Source organism: Magnolia sinica, chromosome 3 (genome assembly GCF_029962835.1).
Source record: "Magnolia sinica isolate HGM2019 chromosome 3, MsV1, whole genome shotgun sequence".
In the NCBI taxonomy this organism is placed as follows: Eukaryota; Viridiplantae; Streptophyta; class Magnoliopsida; order Magnoliales; family Magnoliaceae; genus Magnolia; species Magnolia sinica.
Genome location: NC_080575.1, coordinates 12,366,271 through 12,386,951, shown reverse-complemented (window position 1 = coordinate 12,386,951; position 20,681 = coordinate 12,366,271). Strand labels below are relative to the sequence as shown.

The 20,681-nt window shown below is 41.0% G+C and overlaps 2 protein-coding genes across 5 annotated transcripts in view; both read left to right on the top strand.

The window, feature by feature from the left end:
* The window catches only part of LOC131239539 (uncharacterized), a 53,484-nt gene extending 50,460 nt beyond the window's left edge, over positions 1-3,024 (top strand). The window contains exons 11-12 of one of the 2 annotated variants that reach the window (XM_058237297.1): positions 1,564-1,741; positions 2,594-3,024. In XM_058237297.1, the coding sequence (XP_058093280.1) occupies positions 1,564-1,741; positions 2,594-2,719 (304 nt within the window). In that variant the 3' untranslated portion in view covers positions 2,720-3,024. Of the gene's footprint in view, positions 1-1,563; positions 1,748-2,593 lie in introns of both variants that reach the window. The other variant, XM_058237296.1, reaches the window with a different exon arrangement.
* Positions 3,025-6,126: 3,102 nt separating this feature from the next.
* LOC131239537 (uncharacterized) lies at positions 6,127-14,670 on the top strand. Of its 3 annotated transcripts, none has more exons than XM_058237293.1 (5): positions 6,130-6,771; positions 8,094-8,144; positions 8,818-8,951; positions 13,569-13,669; positions 13,824-14,332. In XM_058237293.1, exons 1-5 carry the CDS (start codon positions 6,370-6,372, stop codon positions 14,186-14,188), a joined length of 1,053 nt encoding a protein of 350 aa, XP_058093276.1. In that variant the 5' UTR covers positions 6,130-6,369; the 3' UTR covers positions 14,189-14,332. The 3 variants fall into 3 exon arrangements, with proteins under 3 accessions (XP_058093277.1, XP_058093276.1, XP_058093278.1); XM_058237295.1 differs by lacking the exon at positions 13,824-14,332 and adding an exon at positions 14,370-14,670 and having other exon boundaries at positions 6,136-6,771; XM_058237294.1 differs by lacking the exon at positions 8,094-8,144 and having other exon boundaries at positions 6,127-6,771; positions 13,824-14,338.
* The last annotated feature ends 6,011 nt before the right edge of the window (positions 14,671-20,681 follow it).

Genomic DNA, 20,681 nt, shown 5'->3' with positions numbered 1-20,681 from the left:
ATGCGTATGACATCAACAGCATCCAGGTGGGCTGCGTCATAATTATTACCTAGAGAGAAAACTAGGATGGGACATTTTTTTGGCGGGCTACACCGTCGAAATCAATGGACATCAGATGATTCAGTGTAGATGTGTAGTTCACCTCAGTCCAATTTTCACTCTGGTTCATCTTCATGTTAGAGCCAACCTTTTTCACAGCTTGGGTGGTCCACCAAACTGACATACTAGTGGAAAATTCTCCTGTGCGATTTATACCTTTTCTCCAATTTTCTTATAATGGTCCATGCTGCTCCAACCTGTCAAATTCCACTGAAATATTTTATTTGGATCCTCAAAATAGGCCTAGATCTAGTTTAAAATGACTTTCTAAGCTTCCTTCATGGTTGAAATAAAATAAATATAAGAAAAATGAGAGAAAAGAAAAGGAAATAAATCTGCATCAGGGCCTTCATGAACATATTGACACTGTACCACGGTGGCCATGTAGAGTGTCGATACTGGCTGATGCGACCCAATATGGGCCTTTTTTGTGGGGTTGATGGGTAGGGGCAGGCCAAAATGGGTGTGAAACGGCTGTATCAACCGATGCGGTTTGGATATTCTGAATGGAGGGAGGGATTATATCAATTGTATTGCCTTATCACCGGTAATAAAGGAGGGAGAGAGGAGTTGATACCAATTGAATTATGTTTGATCCAATTTATGGGAGAAGGGAGGGAGAGAGTTGTTATATCAATTGAATTGCCTTTGCACTGGTTCTAAGGGAGGGAGGGACGGAGGGAGGGGTTATATCAATTGAATTGCCTTTGTGCTTGTTCCAAGGGAGGGAGGGTTCTGTATCTATTGAATTGGCTTTGCACCAGTTAGGAGGGAGGGAGAGACGGGTGATATCAATTGAATTGCCATCACACCAGTTATATCAATTGAATTGAGGTTTTGGTATGAACAATTGTATTGCCTTCGCACTGGTTATATCAATTGAATTGAGGTTTCGGTATGAAAAATGTGCATGCTTGCAGATGTGGATTTTGTATGTTACTTTGGAGTGACATGGAAGGAACTGGAAGATGTCCAATGCATCTCCACAGCTGTTGTCAAAGTGGGTTTTTGTATGTCATTTTGGAGTGACATGGAAGGAATTGGAAGATGGTCAACGATCTCCATATATCTTGACTTGGTTTTTAGGTTTTTTTTTTGTCCTATGAGTTTTTAATCTCTCAGTTGTAAAAAGGTCCTCATCATCTTCTAAGCCATATTCCAACTCCTTGGGGTTGGCTACATGAATCCCGTTCTGCCATTCCACTGTCAGTTGCAAAAAGGTAAAACTGTAAAAGCATGTTGCGGGCATTTGATGCACGTGATGCTGTTCCGGTCTTTTCAAATCTTAGTATGGATTGGTCACAAGTAATAGATAACCAAACAAGCTTTTGTAATTCTTTTTTATTTTTGTGTGGTTTTTTGTAATACTTTTTACTGCAATTGCTTTCTTTGTTGGATATTATGTGTTCGTGAGTATGGTGGATTTTCATATTGTCCATTCTAAAAACACTTCTTCATTTGCAGGCACTCTTTTGAGTACTCTGATAGAGATGAGACAATTACAGCTCATTTGGCAGGGAATGTAGATGCTTTCATTAAGATATCTCGAAATTGGCCAGTATCAACTTCTGCATTAAAGTTGGTCTCTCTCAAGAACTTGGATTTTCTTTCAAAGGGAATTTCATTGAGTTTTCTCTGCAAGGTTGTGGTGAGTTGTACTGGCTGTTAATTTATTACTTACACAATGCATTCGCAATGTTTGAACAAAACACTGCCATGCCATCCTTTATTCAGTCATCTGGGAAGAGATTTGAGCATCATGAGTAGGAAATGCAGTCAGAACTAATAATCCTATCCTTGCTTAGAAGTATCTGACCTGCCAAAAAATATATTAACAGAATGCAAGGATCAGTTTTGAAAGAAAGAGGAGAAATATATCAAAGAGGAGTCACCAGAAAAAGCCACCTATTAATATTAATATTGCTGTTGTCGTCGTCATCGTTGTTTATTGTTGTTATTTTTGTCATTGTTGTTATTACTATACTGCATTAGTCAATTCTATAATGTATCATAATTATTGGTCTTACCTTCTGCTCATCACTGTTTAGATGGTGTTGCTTTTTTCTTTTATTTCAAGTTCCCCTATCGATTGTATTTTTAGTGGAAAATATAGGGCCAGAAAATGCACAGTTCGGCCCACTTCACCGAGGTTCCAGTGCTGTAGATGTTGGTCCATAATTCCTATTTTTCTAATAGGCTCCACCGTGGGTAAGGGATGCCCTGAAGATCTCAGATATTGGAAGATCCTAACTCTACAACTGATGGTCTACAAGAGAGGGAGGGGGTGCCGAATGGCCCCAGCTATAGTCCACATTTAACAGAAAAAAAAGGCCTTGCAATATCTGAGACTTTTGTGGCATCCCCCATCGACCATTGTACACATCCAATGGTTTAGATCACCAAATCATGGGACCTCTAATGGAATCGGACTACCTGCCTACCTCTTTGTTTAGTTAGTGATGAAGCAATGTTCTGCTCAATTGTGATTAACTAGGAATTAGCAAACTCCTTGGATGAACAAACACGGAGCCAACTTCCAAGCTTTGCAGATGCTATCGAAGAGATACTCGTTCGGCAGCAGCATCTGGAACTCCAATCAGACCATATGCCAGTCCATTGATTGGGTATGTTTAGCTCCTCTTTTCCTTTTAACTTACATTGGGATTCTCGAAAACTTCAAATGTATTCCATACATACATGCAATGTCAAGGCATTTTATTGAGCATTACTTTTATAAGTACTTTTGTAGAGGATTGATTGCCTACAACCAGTTGTATACTAAGCCCACTTTTTATGGCTTCAAATTCCAATTTTTCTATTGATGATATCACATTTTTTTCAAGGGCAAAATGCTCAGCGGTTAACCTACAACCTGTTGTAGGTATTCACTTTTTGTTTCTGTATAAATTATTTGGTTATGCTGCACTACAACTTGTTGATGCCATCTTAGAAATATGCCGATTTGATTATAAATTAGCCTTTGTGTCAATGGAGTTGGACTGTCATTCAGTAACCGTTTATTATGTACACACATGGCGCTCCTGATGATAATATGGGGCTGGTTTTTAAGACGGTGTTGTCTATGCAGTGGGGACCACCGAATTAGTGGCTCTGTTTGCACATGCTTCGCTTGTCTCCACATGTGACGCAATTACAATTTCAAAGTACACCCGACGGAGTACACAGCATTCCTATCTGCTGTCTGCCATGCATACCTTTTTTTAAATTATTATTGAATCAAATATTTTGCAGGATAAGAGCTTGCGGTCGCAACTAAAGCCATACATGAACCGAGTTTGCTCGGTTAACTCGCTCGACTCGACTCGGAAAAGCTCAACTCAACTCGGCTCGAAACTGGGTTCGAGCCAAGTTGAGCTTATTTTTTGAGCTCGAAAATTTTTCGAGCCGATTCGAGCTAGACCGAGCTTGACTCAACTTGGCTTGGAACTTGACTTGGTTCGAATCGATTCGACTTGGATTGGGTTCACTTAATATAAATATTTTGTAAATATTTATATATTAAAATAAATTATATATTATATATTATATATATTAAAAACCCTAAAACCTAAACTTGCGAAAGATCGAGTTCTAGCTCAAGGACCGAGCCAAGCGGAGTTCAAGCTGGGGTGACCTGCTGGTCGAGCTGGGCGAAGCTCTACTTGGTTCGGCTCGTGTGTGGTGTGCACCTCTAGTCACAACCACACCTCAGCCAGTGATCAAACTGGCATGAACCGGTGGTTGAACTGTTCTGAATCTGAAGTTTGTAATTTTGGACCTGTTTGGATGCAACCTCCAAAGGGGCGTTCAGGGGGCTTGAAGCCATTTTGATCCAAACAGCAGTTGATGCTGTGTTTGGATGCTCTTTACGAACCGTCTTACTGACCTCTAAGGTCTGTCCAAGTCACCTTTGGTAGGCTGAGTATATTTCTATTTTGAGCTGATGGATAGGAACTAAAATTAATGAGATCATATAGGATGGGCCCTGAATCGTATATCCTTGGCTCATGTGCTGTTTTTTGGAGCCTACGCAATAAAAATTCAGTGTGGCCAACCGAGCTGTCCGTGTGAGCCACTGTCCTTCTGTTTCAGGAGCTCATGTGAGGACATGGTCCCAAAAATGAGATCCGAAATTCAAGTGGGCCACAACAGTGGAAAGAGTGAGGATGAGGACGGCCACCATTGAAACTGTCCGGGGCCCATCTTGATGTTTATATTCCTGTGCCTTCAACATCGTACTCCAGTTTACACGGGAGACACTTGGCTGCAATCTCGGGAACAAGCGAGGAGCGCAGGCTTACCTCCATGTATGCATTGTATATCTAGGGCATGTTCCAAAAAATCAACCGGATAAAGATTTCAGGTGGACCACACCATAGGAAAAAGTGGTCATTGACCATTAAAAACCATTCGTGGGCTACAAAAGTTTTGGATCAAGCTGATATTTATTTGTTTTTTTCAATTCAACCGGGCTCGTGCAACCTTATCAACAGGTTGGATGGTCAATAAACACTACGGTGGACCCCAATTAGGTAGCCATTTAGTGACCACTGTTTCCTATGGTGTGTTACACCTGAAATTTTTATCAGCTACATTTTTAGATCATGTCCTAAAATAAACTGAAAAAACAGATGGATGGCATGAATATACAATCCATACATCAAGGTAGGCCTTACGATCATGGCTGCACGACCCCAACCATAGGCCCACCCTGATGCATGAAATGTATATCCATGTTGTTCACTTGTTTGATGTTGCTGTGTATGTTACTTAAAAGGCTACTTATACGTTGCCGGTGGTTATTGTTCAATGTTATGTGGGGCGTTTTATTTATGCCATCTATCCAGATCATTTTAGGGCTTGATACAAAAAATGCGGCAAATATAGAGCTCAGGTGGACCACACCACAAGAAAACGGTAGTCATTGAATGTCAACCATTAGAAACCTCTTAATGCCCGCTATAACGTTTATTTGACATTCATCATATTGATTAGGTCATGCAGACCTAGATGATGGAAATAAATAAATAAATATTACCTTGATCCAAAACTTTTGTACCCCGCATAGTTTTCAATAGCGGGCATACAATCAACAATATTTCCTGTGATGTGGTCCACCTGAGATTTAGATATTTCTTGTAACATAAAATATCTAGAAAATGAATGAACAATATGGATGAAACAAATACATTATAGTGGGGCCCACAGAGCACCAACGTCACTAGCCAATCAGTGTAGCTAGCCATCCGAGTAAAAACAAAACGCCAATGGACCCAGGCATCACTCAGAAGAATGAAATTGAGGTGTCAATGGGCTGGGCTTGGGCCTACCAAAATCAAGAGTCAGCTCAGCTCATGCCGTAAAATAACAATGATCAAAAATGGATCGACGACGTTGATAAAACACATGCATCATTTTGGGCCCACGGAGAACCGTCCAGTAGTAATCCGCGTCCGCAAGCGGGCTGTTGGACGCGGATTAGCTACTGACAGGGGAAGTAGTGAGAGTCGCTACTGATGTGACGTCACCAATTCTCGTGAGCCCTACCATTATGTATGTGTTGCATCCACACCGTTCATTCATTTTTAGAGATCATTTTATGGAATGATACTAAGAACGAGGTAGATCCATCCACAGAAAATAGTGGAGAGAGTGACGCCCACTGTTGAAACCTTCCTAAGGTCCACCATGATGCTTATTTGAGATCTAACCTGTTCATGTGTTAAAGAAGACATAAAAGAAGGAAAATCACAAATATCAGCTTGATCGAAAACTTTTGTGGACTTTAGAAGTTTTCAACGGTAGGCTTCACTCTCCCCACTGTTTTCTGTGTTGAGGTCCACTCGAGCTTCGGATCTTACTCGTTCTTTGGTTCATTTCCTAAGATGATATCTCCAAATGGATGGACAGTGTGAATACAATACATACATCATGGTGGGACCCACAGAACTTGGTGACGTCACTTCAGTAGCGAGAGCGAGTCTCGCTACTGAACCTGTCAATAGCTAATCCGCGAACCGGGCTATTGGCGTGGCCTGAGGAAAGCTCCTAAAATGAAATAGCGAAATCTGAGAAAAAAAAAACAAATACAGAAAGTCAGAGAAACACCAGCGAAATGGGTGTCGATGCGAACGATCAGCGAAATATCCTTTCTCAATCCACCTCCATGCGCACGTTAGCAGCTCTCCTTTCTTGCCTCTTCAATTCTCTTGTCAAAAGCAGCATTCAAATTCAATAATACAAGAAACCAACTCTCCCGAAACTACCGAAATGCCATCCTCTATCCTCTCTGCAAACCCCCGGCTCCTCACTCCAACTATCTACACAAAACTCGATGGATTGGATCGATACAGACGAAATACCAAAAACCCACTTCAGATTTCCAAGGAATGCCTTAGATTTTCGATTTCCAGTCGAAATCCCGCGGTGAATTGCCGAAGCTTGCCGTCTCTTTCAATTCGATGCTATTCGACGGAGAGCGGGAAGTCCATTGACGTTGAGTCGCTGGTGGATAGAAGGTTGGGAGATGAGGTGGCGAGTGAGGGTGAAGAAGGCAGTGGAAGTAGATTGAATGTCGAGGTGGGGACGCCGAATCTTCCGGTGCTTTTGCACTCGTCGAAGATGAGCTTGGGCGATCAGGCGTTCTTTCTCCTGGCATTCATCGCTTGCACGGTATGATCTCGTTTTATTGATTTGGACTTTGGACTAATCAGGACATGAAAATTTGCATTATATAGAAGGTTTTTGTTTGAGAGGAATTATCGTGGCCCATGGTTGGATGATCTGATCTGTTGAGTGAATGGGAATCACAGATATAATGATTTTAATGATTGGTCTGCATAAATTGGGCAATTGTCACAATCTTCTGCTTGGAATCTTTCATCTGGTGGGCCTCAGTGTGAGTGGACCATGGTGGAAAATTCTCACTGGAAGTATGATCTTGACCATCTGATCAGTGAACCCGAAATGGGCGTGGAAAGGTATATTTGACAATCATCACTGAATGGGAAAATGTCCATCAATTGTAATAGTATGTGCAACTTCGGGATAGCAGTCCATCTGCAGTAATACCCACCTGATGAACAGTTTGGATCACCAGAATGTTGCAACTTGCATCTTACTATTGTGCTGCACTGTTGTAAACACAGACTTGAGAATACTGTCTTTGAAATTCTCATTATTTTTTTTTTTATAACTCAGATTAAGATTTTTTAATTATGATACTTTGTGTCAATTGTCAAGCAATCATGAAATCAAATAGTGTCAACGGCGAAAGCATACAATTGTAAAATTCTAGAACCGATGCAATTTTTTTGAAGGATTTCATTTGGAATTCTCATTGATGTTATATTAAGATTCGAAATTTTTCATGCGCAAGCAAAGCATCTAACAACAGCATTAGTGTTTTTTTATTTTTTTTTAAATTTTTTAGAGAGAGATTAACAGCAGCATTAGTTGGTTGCTTTTCTTTGATATTCTAGTGGATTTTGATATTATAGATGTTCCAAAATATATGATGCTTTTTTTTTTTTCAACTGATGAGCAGGGAAACATGACATGCATCCATAAGCTGGAGGCATGCATGTTCTCTAATCAAATAAGACTTAAGTGATTATTACTCAAGATAATATGTGTTATACAAACTAGGCAAAACAAATAAAATCCCCATCACCCTTTGCAAAAGAGAGATGAAGAGTTTGCTTTGTAACGATCATATTCTTACTATGGCATATGAATTGCGTTACACCAAATGCTTGCACGCCATTTCATTAATTGAAAGACATGGTTTGACTGTAGCTTTTATTATTTTTATTTTTTTACACACGCACACACACCCCACACACTCACGCTAGTGGAATTTCACCACCTATGGGTACTCGAACCCTTGATCGGGTGTTGAAACTCCTGAGAGTCTACCACCCGAGCAAGAGTAAGGACTCGGTTTGACTGTAGTTGATTTATACTGATGTCATGAGTCATTCCCATGCATGCAGACCTCTATAGCATTTACTAGCCTGGTGATTGCAGCTGTCCCAACTCTTATTGTAAGTTACTCAATCCATATCTTACTTATTTGTCTTTTTATGACACTTTTGAGTTGTCACAAACAAGGCATTCTGCACACAGATATGTGTAACATACTCAAAGATTCCATGAATTAAGGAGCTTTTCTAGGCGCACATGCATGTGCAATAAACGCCATGTACACAACATATATGATATCCAACCCATTCATCAGGTTGGTCCGACCTTGTACGTCTTTTCCCAAAAATAAATCTAGTCCATGCAGCATATGGGCCAGCCTCAATATTGGAGATAGGTGGATGGGTTAGAAAACTTCAGCCAATGTTTTTGGAACCACACATTTATTTTGCCAGTTGTGGCCCGGCTGACAAGTGGATCAACGTGATTCTTGGGCTAGGGCATCAATATTGTGATGCCATTCTGATGGGTGGATTTGATCTCAGACCTATCCTGCCATGCCGTCACATGTATGTTGTGTACATGAGCTTCATTGCACTTGCGCTAAGCAAAGCTCTTAAATAAGATACTGTATTTATTATCACTGAAATATTCTCTTATCTTCTGTCACGCGTGACAAAATTACTTGAGTTTAATTCCATGAAAGAAACGAGGTTTAAGATGCATTGTTATTCATGGTTTAGGTGAAAAGGCATCAGATTGTACATCTTCACTGCTTTCCTATTTCTTCTACAGGCAATGGGGAGAGCTGCAACATCTCTCTCAAAGCTGGCAGATACTGCCCGTGAGGAGCTTCCCAGTACAATGGCTGCAATCAGGCTTTCAGGCATGGAAATCAGTGATCTTACTCTTGAACTGAGTGATCTGAGGTAACATATGAAATGCTCAACTGAACCTGCCATTTTTATTTGGAGATAGCATGTATTACGATTACCCAAATTAGAAGCTTAGGCCAGCAATACATGTACTGATGTACTAGATACCATCATGTCATGAACATGAGTAATACATGATATACTGATGTACTCAAGTCTGTAATGTGATGGCATGGCATGAGCATGATGTTCTGATGCACTCAGTTAAAAAAGAAAAGAAAAAAAAGAAAGATGTATATTGTCCAACCAATTTAGGCTGATGCTACATTAGAAAGAATCACGTTGGTTTCAATCCCTAACGAGTTGTTTTGAGTCCTTGGTCATGACGAAGATGCAAAGATCGTCCTTGCATTTAAGAAAGTTTGTTTAGATTCTTCCTCTTCTTCTTTTTGAAAGGTGACAATTTTTATTAAAAGCAAGAACAAAATAAAAACATTACAAGGATACATCAAGGGACCAAGCCCCACATCCCATTGGTTAGAACCTCGGCCGAACCCCCCTCGTGGACCCTACATCACATGGGTTCCGCCTCATACGAGCCACCCACCTCACACGGGCCGCCCACCCCAGGTGTGCTCCTGCATCCCACAGGCCCCACTTGAGCCCAGTGTGAAAATGCCCCTATATTAATCACCTCTGGTGAGGAGTCTCGAATACAAGACCTCCCGCTTTGATACTACTTTGATGCAGGACAACTAACCACTTGCTCTAAAAGTTCGAACTGATAGAGCATGGCGAATTAATCCCCTCATCTCATAGCCTGGGCCCCACATCCCATGGGTTAGGACCTCGGCCGAACCCCCCTCTTGGGCCCCACATCACATGGGTTCCGCCTCACAACCCCCCCCCCCCCCCCCCCACAAAAGATTTTCCTGGAATACAGAGAGGAAAGATGCACAAACCTCACACAAAAATATCAAATAAAATTATATGCGCGTGTGCGTGCGTATAACGGGTCGTTTGGAAGCACGGAAACAGCCCCTTATGGAAATAGATTCTATAATTGGAGAGGGGAAAGGGAGGAAGATGGAGCTACAAGGGAAACAAACCTGACCAAGAGAGGATTTTCCTTTTGTAACAGGGCGTAGATGGAGGTGGCATGGAATTGCCTTGTAGGGAGATACCATCAGCTAGAGAGCAAAAAGAAGAAGCTCTAGCCAGCATAGTAGAGAAAGATGGGAAGAAATGGTTAAGGTTGAGCTGATGGCATTGGAAATATGCAAAAAAAGGGATGAAAACTTGATCAGAATTATGTCTAGCAAGCACATGCAAATAAGAGGAGATTTCAAGTTGGTTTGAAGTCAGGTAGGGAAAGCAAACCATCAACCCTATCATCAAGGCCCTTAGCAAATCGGTATGTTGATTGAGGATGAGTGTGTTAAAGAAGTTGTTTAAGTGATGCAAGGGGGAGTTAGGTCCTCTGACAGTCCTCTTAAAAGACTGCTATTTTGGGAAGCCTTCACCATGGAAGAGACATCATCTCTATAGCATCCTGATCCATCTTTGGTGTTACAAAATGCCGTGGTCCATTGGCTCTTTTTTGGGAGGACTGGAAGCCATTGATAATAGGACCATCCAAAAGGAGGTGGATGAGCTCACAACAATTAAGAAAAATGGAGAGTAGCTGCAAAGAAAGTTGATTTGTGGTGGGGAGAGAATTGCCATGGCATAAGGGTCATGTGCAAAGAGGATGGCTGCATATAGAAAATCCAACAATCCTGTCAGAGAAGTCCTATCATCAATAATCTTGTCATTGATGATAGCACCATCCAAAAGGAGGTGGTTGAGTTCACAATAACTAAGACACGAGAGAGTAGCTGCAAAGGAAGTTGATTTGCGGGAAGAGAATTGACACAGCATGAGGGTTGTGTGCAAAGAGGATGGCTGCATATTGAAGATCTAAAAATCTTGTTAGAGAAGGGGGACTCTGGTGCTGTCATGAAGGGGGCTGCAAGAGATGAAGGGGATGTCAGGGAAGATGAAACTGATGTGGAGTCTTCCTGCAGACAGCCAGGGGTCAGGATTGGTGGAACTAATCCGACGAGGCTGGGAGATGGGGGTGTCTGTGCGTGTCCCACATGTGGTGTCAAATGGGTCCCCGGCATGAAAACTTCTGTTTTGGGAGGTTGGCTGTTGAGACAGCTGGCAAGAGATGCAAACCAATGCATTGCTTGATGTCAAACTGTCCCTGAGACTATAGTGCCTCTGGGGCATTACAGTAATTCCCATAACTTCAGGGCTTAGGCCATAGACAATGGCTCGGGTGTGAAATTCCTCAATTTTGATGAGGGTAAAAGGAGCATTCGGCATGTGACATAGGTGAGAGATCCAATTCATCCATCAGGTTCATGGTGTGCCGTAAAGGCCGTTATGTAAAGGTAACAGTGGCAACCGTTACACGTTACAGGGTCGTAACAGCCGTAACAACTGTTATAGAAAAAAAAATGATCCGTAATTGCCGTTAACGGCACATTTCATCCCCTATAAAGGCCATAATAGCCCCGTCATAGTCTATTACGGGACATATATAAGTTTTTCATATTTTTTAATCAACATTATGGGGCAGATACATGTTTTTCGGGGGGTTTTTCAATAAATAAATAAAAATAAAAAAGAGAGACCGTTACGGGGCCATAACAACCGTTATGCCCTATATCGTAAAGGTAATAGTGGTTGCCGTTACAGCCACCGTTACCGTTACGGAACACCTTGATTCAGGTTTGTCTGACCTTCTACATGGTTTTCCAAATATAAATCTGGTCCAATCAGCATATGGGCCCCTATATTGGAAAAAGGTGGACGGGTTGGAAACTTCAGCCAAGTTTTTCAGATCTATACATTTGTTTTGCAACTGTTGCCCACATGACCAGTGGATGAACCTGATTCTTGGGCTATGGCATCAATATGGTGGCACCGTTCTAACAGATGGATTGGATCGTGGACATATCATGTCATGCTGGTAGATGTGTCCGCGCGCGCGCGTGCTTGGCAAAGCTCTTTATGCACTGAAGGGGAAAAGTAGAGGGACTGAGGGAGAGGTAACCAGGTGCCCCTTATGAGACTTTTATCCTGTACTATGCAAGGGCTGGGATGCCTGAGAAGAGAGCAGGTGGCAGAATCATGTAAACAACAAAAGATGAACCTGGTAGCCATGCATGAGACTGAACTTCACAAAACAAACTTTCCATTACGTCATGACATCTAGGAAGGCAGTAGCTCAAGATTGCATTTGCATGGATTTATCAGGAGTCACGTGGAATAGTGGTTGGATGGAATTTGGTCATAAATTGTATGCAATGATTAGGTAACACTTGGTTATGGCGCCTGCTTAGGATATTTCAGGAGGGTTTTCACGGCTGTTCATGGCCCTTGTTGTCCTGATAAACTACCTGAATTCTGAAGCAAACTGTATGCCTTGAAAGGGAGGTGGAATGAACCCTGCTGCGTTGATTGGGTGGATTAGGATGAATGGTTGGATCTGCCAATGTGGCGTGTATTTCACTTGGTTGGATAATTGGGCTAATACTGCGGTGGCAATGATCGACAGATTCATGGTCCCCTAAGTCAATGTTGGACTATTCCTAAAGGAAAAAAGCCAACACTGGATTACTGTCCCATCCTCTTGAAAACCTTGGGAGAGTCTTGGACACCAGATCAATGTTTTTTTTATCACCCTAAACATGCACCAAATGCATTGGTTTGTCTTGCTCTCCCATTAAAATAACTCTATCCATCTGATTCTATCTATAACCACTGAAGAAAATTGAAATCTAAGGCTTGGTGATGACTTCCTTTCTAGGGCTGTCAATGTGTCAGTTCCTATGGTACCCATACCTATGCTAACAGGGTTCAGGTCTTGTTGGGTCTGGGTCTAGTTCTTGAAGACCCGTATGTATATGGGTTTAGGTACCCATCGCGTCTTTAGATCTAGATTTTAAGTTGGGTTCCGGACAAATAAGAGCATTTAAATGGTTGGGCACACTCAATGGATATATTAGATCGCACACACTTGTGCCCCTTTGACACGTGCATGGTGTGCAAATGGGCCCTCTTACTTGTGTGTGGCTTATGAAATCTCATGTCTTTTGCTAGAATAATCAACATATATATAATATACATAAGTTTACTATTAAAATTAACTGGACCCAACCCAGACCGACCTGACCTGATTGGACTCGTTTTGAACCAAAAGGTGAGACCCGAACCGACCTCATCTATGGGTCCAATAAATGGGACCCAGACCCTTTAAAATCGGGTCAGGTCTATCAGGTACCCACGGGTCCCGGTATCCATTGATAGCCCTGTTTCTTTTTGCATATAATAATCAGGTGGTACTCAACATGAGCCTAGTCTTGTGTTGTTGTTCATATGTACGCAGAAAAGACAGGGCTTGTTTGTTTTGGTTGGTCCTTCACGCCCTAGCAACAATGATGGTTTTGTTTTCTTTCTATTTAGAGACCTAATCTAGGTCAAAGAAAATTGGTGCATAAAACACAAACCTCCAATTCAATATGTTAACATGTCAATAGACCTGAACCTCCACTGGCACTACTACAATTTACTTTTATTTGGGATTCTGCTTCTAATATTGCTGTTATCTATGGTAATCAGTCAAGAGATAGCTGATGGAGTTAGCAAATCGGCACAAGCTGTACAAGCTGCAGAAGCTGGAATCCGGCAGATTGGTGCTATAGCTCGGCGTCAGACCATCTGTACGTTGGTGCATGTTTATTTTTCTTCTTTGGTGATTCTTTCAGATTTTCTTTATTGGGTTTTGCTACACCCACAATCAAATTTCCAACCACACCTCTACATGCAGCTACAGTGCAAAGTTCTTACATGTTGAACATCTGATCCATGCATCAGGTGGGCCCCATCATGTAGATTACCCGGCCCAAATGGCAGACTGGGTAGCACACAGCTCAAAGTCATTCTCATGTACAAGTGTACAACATGTAGATAGGTCTGTCAACAGGCCAGGCCAATGTCTGTCAAACCCGGCCTGCAAAGTAAAACCCGGGCCTGTGACCAGCCAAAACAAACAGGACCGAGCCCCACCCTTAATAATGCATGGATTGATCCCAGCCACCCACTTTTGTGCAACATTTGGGCTCTTCATTAAGTGTGCCCCGTCGTCCATGATATATGACAAAAATGCCCTTGAAATCCTAAACTGTAACACCGGGGCTTCCGTGCTCTTAAATGAATCCCTAACCCGGGCCGGTTATTAAGAAGATTTAAATTTTAGGCCTGGGCCGGTTATTAAATGGACATAAATTTTAGGCCCTTTGCCTGACCTGAAAACCCAACAGGTCAGCCCTGCCTAGTGACAGCCCTTCACGTAAACGTGTGGGTGACGTAGCATATCTTTTCTTTCTTTACTAAATTGTTATAGGATTTTGTTTCGGACAGCAATGATACAGGAACGAGCAAGCTTGCCCATTATTTCATTGCAACCAGTAGTCGCAGGTGCTGCAAGAAAGACTTCTAATGCTGTCGATCAGGCTAGGAAGACTTTTATGAATATGATCTCTCAAGGTGAGTCTAGCTCAGACAATGAAGAAAAAGTGTCTGACAGGGTGAATGATTGAATGTTTGATCAAGTAATTTATAGCAATGATGTGAAGTTCTTACAGAAATGGGGATAGTAATCTTATGTCTGTTAACCTGTAAATTCATCAGAGATTAAATGTTATTCTCATAGCATCGAACATTTTATTGCTTTCCACAACTATTCTGAATATTGAAATGTTTAGATAAAAACTCCAAACAAACACACGGTTAGAGACCACCATTGCGCATGTACATGCACACATGTAAACATAGTTCAAAAACCCAAAAACTCAACTCAACTCCATGTCCGGTCGGGTCGGGTCAACTTGAAGACTCAAACGAGTCTTAAGTTGACTCGACTCAAATATTATACTATGTAAATGATGAATTTTTGAATAGGTGATGATTTTTTAAAAATCATTAAAATCAGTACATATATTAAATAGCCAAAGAAAAAACCAGCCGAGGTTTGTGGATTGTTGCTAATGGGCTTGCATTGCATCTTACAAGGTCGTGGGTCAAATCTCTCATTCGTCATTTTATATTTCATCACTCAACCCCAGTTGGTAAGGTGTAGGAGTTGGTTTGAGTCACGCCAAGTTGTCAAGCCAACTCGACGAGTCAGGTCGAGTCTGGACCGAGTTTCTTAGAGAGTCGGCTCGAAATCTCACCGAGACAAGCCTACTTGGCTGAGTTTCAAGTCAAGTCATAGAGTCTTACAAATAAACACGCAATGTTTTAAACAGCTATGCCTGGTAGCATGTAATTTACACTACAGCTTAGCCTTGACACTGTGGCTCATTAAAATAGCTTAAGTCGTGTGTAGCCTATGCTATATGATAATTCACATACAAAGCTACGCAGATCATGCTAAACGCTACGCAGCTCACATTTTTTTCACTATAACATTAAAATCAATTAATGTTTTGAATGATTTGTTACATTTTTCTATTTTTAATAAGAATTAGTTAATCTTTTCAATGCTTTTAGTAAAAATAATATAAGTAATAACGTTAAATTAGTTTCATTGCTCTTTCTTTACCTTAATCATTAATTACCCTTCCCTATTACTTTAGGTTGTGTTTGGTTGCACTAAATATCATGAGATTTTGTTAAATTTCATTATTAATTAGTCTAATTTGGTGTGGAATATCTTGAAATTGGTGCAACCTATTTAAAACGCTGTATGCACGTAAAGACATAAGAAATTATGGTTTGGTCAGAGAGTTGTGTTTCTGTGTAGGTTTTCTTTTTCCTGATCTCTTTTTTGCTATTGTTGTCTTAGAAAGCTGTCCTGTTTGCAACTGAACTATTGCCTGCTTAGCACAAATTAGTTGGGTGTTCCTCTGGGATAGACTCTGGGGACTTTTCTGCATTTTTATGTTATTTAAAAGAGGCGTGCTCCAGTACTTGCAGAGCACTATGAGTTACAGTGCTCCGAGTTGAATTTGGACACTTGGACATCAAATCCATTGATCTAGGCAATTCAATAGGTCCAATGCACATTTCATAGGCCATCAAGCAAACACCACACTGATCTGACAAATATTAACAATCTGATCAGTGGATTTTAATATGGACAGCCAAGATTGTTGACATGAAAATAGGTCTTATCAGCAATTTGGTTCATCCATTTGTTAGGGAGCATCATGGATTGCTAATGATTCTAAAGAATTACTTTTGTCAGGCAATTATCATCATCCCATCCCTGTCTTGAAAAAAGGACAGGTACAGAAACTAAGGCCACCAAAGATGGATTAGGTCATCGGATCAGTGTTATTTTTGCATGGTGTCCTGGGATCTGTGTTTTTTACTTAGCGGATAGCTTTGATCAATCAATTGGATTGTCCAAGTGAACTGATGCAACTAGCCCTATAACTTGTAGTGCTCTGAGGGCAATGGGGCATTTCTCTATTTAAAACTTTCAGGTTAGCATGATTGAGATTATTGTTAGTTCTAAACTATCAAAATTTCTGGCTTATCCATTTCATCAAACAAGAAGCATACCAGGCTTGTTCTTGTTCACCTAGTACTTTATGTCCCAGAAATAGTATCTTTCAGAAACTTTCAATCTGAAATATGCAAAAGCTACTCATGTGAGTTGGATTAGAATCCCACTCCCAGGTAAATGTGTCAGCAAAAGACACGTGTACAAGATCCTGGCCATTTAGGCCCCACTTACTATATGTGCCCTTGCCCCAAGACTTAGGCTGTACGCTCATCAGGTGGCAGCACTTATAAGTTGAATTTGGACTGTTGGTTGTTAACCATCCAGTTTTTTCTACACATGACCCTCCTGATGAGTGGATTGACCTGTTTTTTAGGCCATGGCACATGCATGGTGGGACCGACCTACCATTTAAACAGTCCGATCTTGGATGTGCCACCCACACTGGAACCTGTACCCAAAGTAGGATTTTATTTCTGCTTACATTGGTAGAATTAGTAGGGCTCTTTCTTCATTTGAAAAGATGGTTAAGGCATGGCAAGCCAACAACTCAAAGTTGGCTGAGCTTTTATCATCACTAGTGCACCATTCTTCTCCTCCTCAATTCCAAGCAGAGAATAGATTGTCAATCGATTTTGGCATGACCCACACTGGTACAAATGAGTTCAAGATGCTTGCCCAAATCCCGGAGGTGAACTCATGGTGTAAGAGATGGTGATTGAGGATTCCTTGTTTTTATGGTACATAATGCATCCATTTGTGATTATCATTTTCCTTTCCTCAAATTGTCGATGGTCAAGATCTTTTTGGCCATGAGGCAGCCAAAAGCAACCACTCTCGCATGTCCTCAAATTTTCTATCAGGTTAGACAGGTGTCTGAGGAGAAGCTTCCATCTCCACCTCTCAGCATGAGAAGTGGATAGGCATGGATTCCTTATGCAATCTAAGAGAGCAATGAACTCAGTCTCATCATCCCTCAAATTTCTTCAAAAGCGAGGGGACCCGGCCGCATCACTTCTCCAAGGAAAAGGCACTAATAGAATTTCACATGCCATTTTGATGATAGGTTTTAGAACTTGGGATAATTTTCATTTAGAATAGAATTGTCGCACCAAACATCTTCCCAGAATTTTTTTCTCGACCCACTACCAACCTCCAAAACTGCCCCTTTCTTAAAGTCCCGAAGCTAGTGGCAACAGTTGGAGCCAGTGTCCTAGAAAACCAATGTGATCTCTAATCCATTAATCGTGTGGATATGATTAGGGCTATCTTAACCGTAGATCATGATGACCACAAGTCCTTGGTAGACATCCTATTAATCCTCAGTGTATAGTGTTACCTTGAATCTTCATTATGGGTTTGTTGAGGAGTTATTTCTCTAGTAGTCCTTGGGAACTTGAGATTGGACATGATGGTCACTGACCTGGGAGAGTTGTGGTCCATAGATCTCAGTACCCTTTAGACAATGACCGTCACAAGTGCATGGGACACACCTGTAGACATAAATTCATGAGATGTATGATCATCTTGTGTGAAGGGACCGACTTGGGTCAGGATGTATAGTCTCCACCATTGGGAACTAACTTGGTGTCGATTTATGCCTCACCATGCCCTACATAGGAGTGTGAGTGTGCCATAAACAAAGGATCTAGGTTCGGACCTTTGTTCACTTACATTGGTGGATCGAGATCAAGTCAACAGTCTGAGGGCCCATTAGCTGGATTGTGATAATGAGATCAGAACTTGATGATGCATGAAAGATGGTTAATCCTTAGACCTGATGACGTGTAAGGGTCAATATCTTGATTGGTCAGCTTTGACTCTTCCTATGTGGTCCATATATGGCCAATAAAGTAGACGTATTTGGGTACATCCATTAGGAGTCATTGATTCTTGCATAGTCCAACAAGGGATCCACTTTGCTTAGGAATATGTTTATGGATATGATCTGGATAGATCATGGACTCATTAAGTGGTTTTTTCCTAGGCCCAACACTCTGATTGTTTTAATCGACTTTTTAAAGGTTTTTAACTGTTAAAACTGCTTTGATAACACTTGATGTAACCTGATAGCCCAGATATGATGGTCCATTTTTGATTGGCATGAGATATGATCATTAGTGGATGGCCATGACAGTGGAGAGATTAAATCATGGGTATATGCGTAGATAAGGCAAATCGACACACTTCCCTCACAATAGGTTACAAAGTTGTGTGTAGGGTGGCGGAGTACCATACTGGTATTTCCCTGAAATCCTAACTTCTTCCTTATTTATTCGATCCTATTCCAGAGGAGTTGATACGAGAAGCCCTAAACACCCTACCCCCTTGGGCATGTGAATTAGAGAAAAGAGAGAAAAGTGTATAGAGAGAGCAAAGGAAAGAGTTTCTCATCATTCTTCCGAATCTTCTCCATCTCTATGTGGACCATACTTGTGGATGGTTGTGGGATTCTTTGGCATCTACCAAAGAAAATTCTTTAGGCTATCTAGATCTCTTCGGTACCAGGATTGATCAAGGATAGACTTCCTAGGTTGGAGGACTATCATCGACATTGGATCACTATACATCGACATTAGATCACTATATATCATCGGATTCTAAGTATGATCTAATCTTCTCAAGTTATGTCTTTGATTCTAGAAATTGTACATAATCATATTTGAGAGATTTTGGGATTAGAATTTCAATTTTGAATTCGGAGAAAGTCATATTCTGCTGCCCAATCCGATGAAATACTATTAGATTGGTATCAGAGTGGTCCCATGCTACGATTACCTTTGATTTCTATTTGTTGTAGAAATTCTAATGACTTGTCATCTAAGCAAGGATTGAACTGCTTTTCATTTCGCATCGATTTGATTCCTGGATTGATCTTTATATTCACTTTTATTGGATATGCTTTTCATACATGCTATATGTTGCTTTATTTCTTTGTGAATGGTTGATTAGGATTGTATGGGTGGGGCGTGGATAGGCCATGATGTAAGGTCTCATGCATTAGATGGTTCTCATTGATTATATATGATAAGTAATTTATATATTTATATTTATTGAGAAATTATACCACTAGTCATAGGATCCATAAGGTTTATTATGGAGGTTCCAGCTTGACCGAGATGGTTGTTTAAGTATGAGATATTAAATAATGTGTTCCGCACCATCCATTTGTTTCTAAGGGCCTTGGTATTCGAATTAAGAAAAAAAGGTCATAATTGTGAGAGTTATAAGCATGGAGAGTAAGGTGAACGGAGTCGATCTTTCACTTTTGGTCCATGATGAGACCCACCCCACAGTTAAGGACCGTACAAGTGGTTCCACACAAGGTAGGTGTCGTACACACATTCCCTCTCTCTCCTCTTGTTTTTAAAAACCATGAGTTTTTCCTCTATCCTTATCTTTAATTTTGCTCTCCCTCCTTTTCTCGTATGGGTTTCTATTTTGGGGTTTTCAAATCTCAAGGATCCCAATTTAAATATACTTTTATATTTTGGGAGTTTTAAATTTTCCATATCTGGAAACGGAAGTGAGAGTGGGCCTATGTTCGTATGATCATCCTAACCATTATTGTTTTTATATACGCGTTCTATGTAGATATGTTGCTATGTTTGATTGTGCAGACCTTGATCCAGCCGTACAACCACATTATTTTGTGGGGCCCTCTTAATCCTTGATATTAGAAAAATGCCATGTCATCTGTTGTCCTCAGATCCTCATATGGAGCTACATTTTGGGCTAATTTTAGTGCACCGGGAATATGTGTGTTTGGACAAATTTGGACACTCAAATTGCATCCATTTTTATTATTATCCAGTTTTGGATCTCCTTTTGAGTAAAGTGAACCTTACACTTGAGAGTACTTGTCAATACCTTCAAAACAAGTGGTCGCACACCTCAATTGGACATCGGATAGCTGAGATCTAGCTAGAACTAGTCGGGCTGTCCAGGTGCATGTAGACTCACTGTTTTGAACGGACAGTGGCCTATTGCGGCCCATTTTTGGACCCTATGATGATTTCCTTTGGGAGATTATATCCGTTGGTTTGTAGTGCTCGTCAGTAGCTTCGAAACTTGGGATCGTTTGTCCCAAGGACTACTAAATGGCACGTTGCATTTTTCTCATATCACAAGAGGGCCCTACAAAATCATGTGGTTGTATGACTGGATCATGATCCGCACAATCAAACATAGTGACGTATCAACATACAACGCGTATATAGAAA